The 8,468-nt window shown below is 42.4% G+C and overlaps 2 protein-coding genes across 2 annotated transcripts in view; both read left to right on the top strand.

Annotated features, from left to right (window-relative positions):
* Positions 1 to 1,920, top strand: part of LOC104950380 (actin, alpha skeletal muscle-like) — a 4,040-nt gene extending 2,120 nt beyond the window's left edge. The window contains exons 3-4 of the mRNA XM_010776898.1: positions 1,483 to 1,628; positions 1,694 to 1,920. Of these exons, the coding sequence (XP_010775200.1) occupies positions 1,483 to 1,628; positions 1,694 to 1,837 (290 nt within the window). The 3' untranslated portion in view covers positions 1,838 to 1,920. The remainder of the gene's footprint in view (positions 1 to 1,482; positions 1,629 to 1,693) is intronic.
* Positions 1,921 to 3,371: 1,451 nt separating this feature from the next.
* On the top strand, positions 3,372 to 6,523 carry gjd2b (gap junction protein delta 2b). The gene is made up of 2 exons (XM_010776896.1): positions 3,372 to 3,804; positions 4,516 to 6,523. The coding sequence occupies exons 1-2, from the start codon at positions 3,734 to 3,736 to the stop codon at positions 5,357 to 5,359; spliced, it is 915 nt and encodes a 304-aa protein (XP_010775198.1). The 5' UTR covers positions 3,372 to 3,733; the 3' UTR covers positions 5,360 to 6,523.
* The last annotated feature ends 1,945 nt before the right edge of the window (positions 6,524 to 8,468 follow it).

Below are 8,468 nucleotides of genomic sequence, written 5' to 3'. Positions count from 1 at the left end.
CACGCAAAGCACTTACGTCGTCTAAAGGTACGGACACGTTGTGTGTGTAAGTTTCAATAACCGCAAGGGGGGGACGATGTTTTCTTGTGTAGACTGTGGGCGGAAGCGACAGACTTGGCCACGACATTGCCTGTAGAGCGATGTGTCGACGCACGTGACACCACGTTTACACTTTGTTATCGGGGACGAAATGTGATGAGTACAGATAAATAGCCTCGTACTTCACCTCTTCGGGGTCGCACCTATTTGACCACTTGGTGGTCAACCTCTAATTTTCATCCGTCGGGTGTGGTGAATATAAAATGACTCGTTATTCGTAAAGAGAAATCCTTTCTGGTACTTTAGTAGGCGTCACAAATAAAGAATGATCACATTTGACTTTGAATGAAGTTCGAAAAGTCTCGGTCAAATGAAGTCGAACAAAAATTTCCGTAAAAGTATAATAGAACTTAAACTCAAACATTCACTATTCTAGTGTACCTATTCTAAATGAACGAATTTACAATAAGCACGGTAATTTTAACTTTGTCAGTATTATTACTATATGCGGATATCATTTCTGCATTCAGTATAGTGAAACTTTTGATGTTAAGGAATCTGTCACGACAAGTTGGAACATTCCTTTAGGAGGCAAAGACGTAAACAGAAGTGCGTGGTTACTTACTCCGACTTCTCTCCAGAGCCCCGTCGCGCCTTTGTGAGCAACTGGCTACCCAACTACTGGACTGGCAGTCCGATATGAGCATCGTAAGAGGTCCCTCCTCCTCCTCCTCGCCCGCCATCGGTACGAGGTAAGAGTTTCAGGTCTAGTAAGCATCGTGTTGAAAAAGTGACTACAGGCGCGTGTTAAGGTGCGAGTCGACGCTCCGCTAAGTCCAACCGTAACAGTGCAGTTTTTCACGTAGTAGTTTACCATGATTGATTGTACAGAGAGGAACAACTAAACTTTACATGTAGCGTTGTTTATAAGAAAGAAGTCTTGTCTTCTGAACAGAGACGAAACAAAAATTTGTAGAAACTACCTCTGTACTGTGAGTTTGACTCCATAAGGAAAACACGGACAAACCCATAGTCGGCGAAAATCTCATTAGATCTAAACTTTTATGTCAACCTATATTCACTTATTCATAGACACGAGTGGCCAACACTGTTTCTCTCTATAGGTCGCGAGTTAGGTCCTAGAAGTACTACCATAGACACTCCAGTGCTGGGGCGAGTGTTAGGTCGCGTACTATACCGGCCACTCCTTCTCGCATTGGGAGTATCTAGCGCGTCGCAATACCCAGTGTAAGGCAGTCGGCTCTTGGTCTGTTTTATGGGACTACTACCTAGAAATTACGTACTGAGTGACTTAAGTTTTGTACACGTGGGACTCTTAGACAGGATGGAACACCATGCAGTCATACGCGCATATGTCTCTGTCGTCGCCGGACCTATCGGTGGCAGTGTAACGTCCGTAACTTCCAGAGCTGTATTACGAAGTTACGCCATCAGCATGTGACATCGACATCCGGAAGGACCTGTACGCCAACAACGTAATGTCCGGAGGCACCACCATGTACCCTGGTATCGCTGACCGCATGCAGAAGGAGATCACTGCTCTGGCCCCCAGCACCATGAAGATTAAGGTAACTTTAAATGTTGTGAATCACACACCTCTCCATAAGCAGATTAACACGTGTTTGTGTTTAGATCATCGCCCCCCCCTAAGAGGAAGTACTCCGTGTGGATCGGAGGCTCCATCCTCGCCTCTCTCTCCACCTTCCAGCAGATGTGGATCAGCAAACAGGAGTATGATGAAGCAGGACCCTCCATCGTCCACAGGAAGTGCTTCTAAGTGCCGGACTGCCCCCTTCCTCCCCAAGTTGAAGAAATGCGTGTATTGTCGTCAAATTCTTTGTTTACACGTGTATATATGGATATGTACAGCTTTATAAATAAATAAGAACCTGAAGTTGTGTTTTATGTATTATCTGAACCATAAGTGGGTGTGTTCAGGATTTGGTTTAGGATCTATGAAAATCTCTCTCACTGTCTCTCGAAAGCAGCGAGGCTCTGTCCTTCTGCCACGTGATGGATGAGTAAAGGTTATTAAAGATTTGAATTAGAAAAGATTACAGTGAGCGGAGAGGATAAGCCACCTCATGAGAAATGAAATACACAAAGTTCCATGGAGTGAAAACCCCAGGGTCACATGATCAGTAAATCCCCTGTTTGCCAGGTTAGGCAAAAACTCACATTGTCTAACCCAGTAGATACACTAAAATGATGCTAATAATAAGGTACTCAGGTACCAAACCAATTCCAAATACTGCTGATAACAATGCATCACTTGGTTATATGGTCATATACACTTAGTGTATATTATAATAATAATAATAATAATAATGATAAGATAATGTATACACTTAAAACGTGTCTTGGCAACATGCAGTGTTAATCCATAATGAATTTATGAAGCCATAGGTGTTAAAAGAGGCAATCGCATTGATATCTGACATGAACAGTGTAAAACCACACGAGATCTAATATTAGTGCACACACAATGCTACGTTCTAAATTGATCAAATCTCAGCGCTGTATACAGGGCGGGGTCACATATTTTGCTTCTATTTTTAAACCTGCACACACACAGAGAGAAAGAGAGAGAGAGAGAGAGAGAGAGAGAGAGAGAGAGAGAGAGAGAGAGAGAGAAAGGCAGGCTGCCTTGTAAAGCGATTAGCAACTCTGATGGTACTTTCACTGTCACTGTATCCAGAGCACCATCTTTGCCCGATGTGAAAACAACAGCTCCACCAGCAGGGCCAGCAGCCTGTGACACGAGGAGGGAAGCCTCTGGGCACCCGAGGCTGTCCGCTCAAGACAGCGCGATTGGGTTCATTTACAAAGCCATACTAAGCAGCCCAAAGGTGTTGGATATGTTGTTGAAACAAATATGTTGTTATAATGATTACACTCACAATATGAACTCGTTTTAAAAAACACACACACATGTCACCCTAAGCGTTGTGCCCGCAATAAGGTGCATATGTTTAAGAACAATTTATATTGTTATCAGCTTGTTCTGTAACCCAATCCGTAACAAAACAGGCAGTGTTAAGGGTTTGATTCTCAGGTGGAGCTACCCAAGCTAAATGTATTAACTTAAGGCATACAGGGTGTACCACTCAGGACACGATCGTCCATCGAAGTGTCCACCGAATTGCGCAAACTATACACAAAACTGAAGTATTGGATATTAGAAGCCCTGGTGCTCCTGGCTGCGCTCCTCCGACCTGTCTGCGCGTACGTGACGCATGGGAGGGGGGAGACTACTTAAAGGCGGATTAATGCTGGCAAGACATTAAATCCAACCTCGCTCCATACAGACGCCGCGCGCAGCCCATCAACCTGGTCTGAAGATCGAAAATAGGAGGGCTTATAGTAATCAGCCCTTCAGACTTCCATGACAAGGAAAAGTGTGGCAACGTCGTGGGAGCGCTCGGTCCACACAGCAGGACGCTCACTGGAGCTGCGCGCTCAGCACATAACCAACCAGATAGCGCGCAGAGAGACGGAGGGAAGAGAGGACGGCAGCAGCATCCTCATACGGATGCATTTTTTTTGCTAAAATCGGACGCTTTGGAGACTGAAAACAAAGAGAGTCAGAGAGACAGGAAGGGAAATAACGCGCTTTTTTGGAGGGATTTGAACAGAGTGCCGCTGTGCTCTAGTCTTCTCCGGATGCTCAGAAATGGGGGAATGGACTATACTAGAGAGGCTCCTGGAGGCTGCTGTCCAGCAGCACTCGACTATGATAGGAAGGTAAGATCAACGAAAAACCAGGACGAAGAATTGCAGCAGCCTCCAGGATCCGCTTTAGCATGGTTCCCATTCCCTCCTTTCTGTCTTGTGCCTCGAGGATCTTCTGTAGTGCCCAGTCCTTCGTGTCTGTGTTGTGGATTTTTTCTGTCGTGTCTCACAGATCTCCAATTTTTCCTGCTTCTAAACGAGACAGCTGAGCAAACCAGTTGACAGCTGTCGTTTCAGAACCTGGGATGGTTGTTGCAAACAGCCTAAACTCAAATTCATGTGTCATTTCATGTATTCATTCATCCAATTATCCATTTCATGTTTGTTGGTGTGTTTGAGAGGTGTTTGTGGTATCATGGGTGGCAGAAAGAGATTGAAAAGAGTCAGCGATGTCTCCTCTTTCCATTAACAAAGCTCATACAGGTACAGTCAAAGCAACGCCGATTGCTTTCATGTCATTTCATTTCAGCCATTAAATCAGAAAAACGCGCACCTCACACACACAGACACACCAACACACGCAAAAATGACAAGAACACAGTAAAAAGCACACACATAGATCCTGAAGAGCGTCCGGTTTTAGCACTGGACAGCTCCCTAAATTCAAAACACCCGAATTGGACTGTGAGCGCTTCAGCCAAATGAACCACATTTGTATCACTAAACACACGCATATACTTACACTTATTTTTCACATTGTTTGTTTGTTTGCTTGCTTTTTAGGATCCTACTAACAGTGGTGGTCATCTTCCGGATTCTAATCGTAGCAATAGTTGGAGAGACTGTCTATGATGATGAGCAGACCATGTTTGTTTGTAACACCTTACAACCGGGCTGCAACCAGGCATGCTACGACAAGGCATTTCCCATTTCACACATTAGATATTGGGTTTTTCAAATCATCATGGTGTGCACCCCGAGTCTTTGTTTTATCACATACTCGGTGCATCAATCGGCCAAACAGAAGGAGCGGGGCTACTCAACAGTCTATCTGACGCTAGATAAGGATCAAGATTCACTGAAGCGCGATGAGAGCAAAAAGATAAAGAACACCATTGTTAATGGAGTACTTCAGAACACAGAGAACTCCACCAAAGAAACCGAGCCGGACTGTTTAGAAGTCAAAGAGATGCCTAATTCGGCAATGAGAACTACAAAGTCCAAAATGAGGCGACAAGAGGGCATCTCCAGGTTTTACATCATCCAGGTGGTGTTCAGAAACGCGCTGGAGATAGGCTTTTTGGTGGGTCAGTATTTCTTGTATGGATTCAACGTCCCATCGGTGTACGAATGTGATCGCTACCCCTGCATAAAAGATGTCGAGTGCTACGTCTCCAGACCCACGGAGAAGACTGTGTTCCTGGTGTTCATGTTCGCGGTCAGTGGGTTCTGTGTGATATTGAACCTGGCAGAACTCAATCATTTAGGATGGAGGAAAATCAAAACGGCCGTGCGAGGTGTGCAGGCTCGGAGGAAGTCCATTTACGAAATCCGAAATAAGGACATGCCGAGGATGAGTGTGCCTAATTTCGGCCGCACTCAGTCCAGTGACTCCGCTTATGTGTAACTCATGGAAAGAAGAGAGTGAAAACTTGTAAAATAAAAATGATGGACATGATGGACAGCTCCGCACGCCTAATTCGTGTCATGACTTTAAGAGTGGGCAGATTTTTTTGATTTGTTGGTCTTTTGAAGAGTTCATGGCAAACGTGGGTTACACGTTTGTTACCTTATTTATTATTGCACTGATGCAACTTTTTAGTAACGTTTATACTCCGTAAGATGCTAAAAGGAGACCATGTTAACGTGTTCACATATTTACTCTTTGTGGGCTTGTTCTGCTGTACTTGAAAAGAGTTAATGCAAAAATTGCACTAAGAGGTGAACAGTTGAGGGCCTGACCTTATCCAAAATGTGCTACTGACCTGACGGTGTTTTAAAGACATTTTCTTTCCACCCGTTTTTGGCATCAACCTAATTAATTGGCAACATACACAGTGGTTAAAGGACAAATCTATTATCCAGATTTATATGCTTAGATATATAAATCCTTACTGACTATGGCTCGACCTAGTTGAAATACATCAGCGTAATTCATGTTTTTTGTTGCCTGTGTTGCACCACTGACCTTAACATATGTAACCATTTCATTGCTTTATAGCTGACTTGCAAAACAGTATTTGGTGAATTTGCTGCAAATGCTAACGTCTGTGACTTCCTTAATTTATGACACACCAAAGCGCCCACCGCTTTTATTTGTGAAGTGTTTTTTTCTTGCTTTTGTGTAATCAAGTGCCATACTTGTATATAAACATGATATATATGTATACATATAAATATATAAATATATAATAATCATCATGAGAGCTGATTCCCTGCTTGGATTATGCTAAATGCCGCCCAATTTTTTTATTTGCTTTAAATGTATTTGTTGTGATTTAAATTAAGAAAAAAATAATAAGATGTACAGTTTTCTCTGTTTTCTTTTGCAAATGACTGGAAAAAGAAATGAAGTGCTAGTCTTTTTTTATATACAAGAAGTAAATGTTTCTCCCTAATCAAAGCTGTTAAAAACTGGAAAATAGCACAAATTGACATTTTTATCAAAGAATGGGCAAAAGAAATCTGCTCTGGTGCTACAGTTTTTCTTATTGGTTTAAATGTAACCGAAATAAACCAGAAAAAAAATCTCAAACCTTTTTTTTTTCTGTGGAAAATAAAAGTGGGATTCATGTACACCAGCAATGTGTGAGGTGGAGTGCTTTGTGTCTGCTACTCTGTTGACTGACCTATCACACAGACATACAGTTTAACCAGAGGAAGTTTGCCTTGGTGCAGTGAAGATGTTAGCCACACCCACTCTGTAAAAAAAACAAAAAAACACTGCAGGACACACCTTGTGCAGGATCTCAATACTCTGCAATGTGTTGCAATACTGATGCTGTTTCCATAAGACGCATCGATACTTAGGCTCGATAACAGAGTGGTCTTTTAGTCTAAATGCATCAAATCCAACACTATATGAGCTAAACATTCACAGAGTCTTACTATGAACTTATTTGATGACTTCCCCTGTACTCTGCAGGAATGATAACAAATCTGACCATGACTCTGAAACAGACGGAGCTGCCCTTTCTGCAGCTCTGCTCATCCCCCTTTTTCTCTAATTTGAGAAAGGATGTAAGAAAGTAGCCTGGAGTGAGGGAAAGGTTGTGTGCTCCTTGTGAAGGTCAAAAATGAAAACAAAAGATAGGGAGAGGAAAAAAAAGATAAAGTGCTCAATAACACGCCCACACAAGGGAGAGAGGGTGAAAACAAGACACATAGAAAAAGTGAGATATACTGGGTAGGGCTGGTTTCTTTATGATTATAAGGATGACTCTGCAAAGCCAGGAGAAATCGAAGAGCAGCGGCACCGGCAAATCCATCTCCAACTCAGCAGGGACCCGAGATTTCTCCCTAAGTCATGAAGTTGAAAAAAAGAAAAAACAAGAAGAAAGAAAAGCCGTTTGTCAACTTCGCTCTGATGCAATGCAGTGCCCGCCTGCGCGTCTCTGTTCACCCGTTATTCCCTCCTCTGTACGTTTTTTAGGCATTCAAATACTTCTTATATGCTAAATATTAGGGTTTAACGTACTTCACAACATCACAGAATTAGAGGAAAATATAAATTCAACAAACAAAATTAAGTGTATATAACAAAGCTGTGCTGTTTACTTACAGTACAACATTAACATCATACGTTTTTAATGCTTTAGTAGTCAATTTGTCCTGCAGAATTTAACCTAGTTTCAAACTCCGGCAAAATGGCATAATTACTGGAGTATGTTCCAATGCAATTTTGCATGCTGTCGGGCATTTCAATCATGTGTGTTGCAGGACTCAGCAGAGATTACACTGTACCCGTGTGTCTGCATTTTCCCCGTCATGACAGGCAGGTTACAGGCTACACTGAGGCTGGCAGACGGTACGTAAAATGTGAATCATTTGGGGTACATTTACACATCTAAGAACAATGCAAATGTACCGTACATGGAGATCGAGTAATCTCAAGGCCCTGTGCATTTATCTACCGGCCTTAACCATCCTGACAACTCACTGCAGTAGAACACATCAAGGCTGCAGGCAAGCTATTTTAAGACTACAAGGCAAACACTGCAGGAACACCTCCAGGTGCTTGTGATTGCAGGTGCTTAGGGTGGAGGAAGGGTTTGTTAAAGAAGTATTTCCTCCCTTAATTTGATTCATCGATGAAGAGACATTCTAATAATGAAAAGAGGCTTTCTCCCTGGTAACATTATAGGAGAGGAAGGCCCTTAGATCATAAGCAAACCGTTTTTTAAGAGCAATGTGGGCCCCCTCATATTAACTCTGTCCACTTTCATTCAGGATTAAATATATATATTATTAAAGATCATAAGATGCAGACATGTTTTTGTATAGGGCTGTGTGTTATGCAGGTGCCATTGTTAGAAACTAAATATGATCTTATTCAACATTTAGTTTACAATCCCACACAAATTGACACACTCACGTAACAAAGCTAAGGCAGGCCATAATATAACATCATTAATATTCAGTGTTTACAGACTAGTCACACACAAAGAAGAAAGGTCTACGGTTGAGTATAATGTAAAATAATATGCTAAGGTCAGTAGGCAAGCTGTTCCAGAGAA

The sequence above is a fragment of the Notothenia coriiceps genome, unplaced genomic scaffold (genome assembly GCF_000735185.1).
Source record: "Notothenia coriiceps isolate Sejong01 unplaced genomic scaffold, NC01 NC01_scaffold00017410, whole genome shotgun sequence".
NCBI classification, from domain to species: domain Eukaryota; kingdom Metazoa; phylum Chordata; class Actinopteri; order Perciformes; family Nototheniidae; genus Notothenia; species Notothenia coriiceps.
This window is presented reverse-complemented; position numbering and strand designations above follow the sequence as displayed.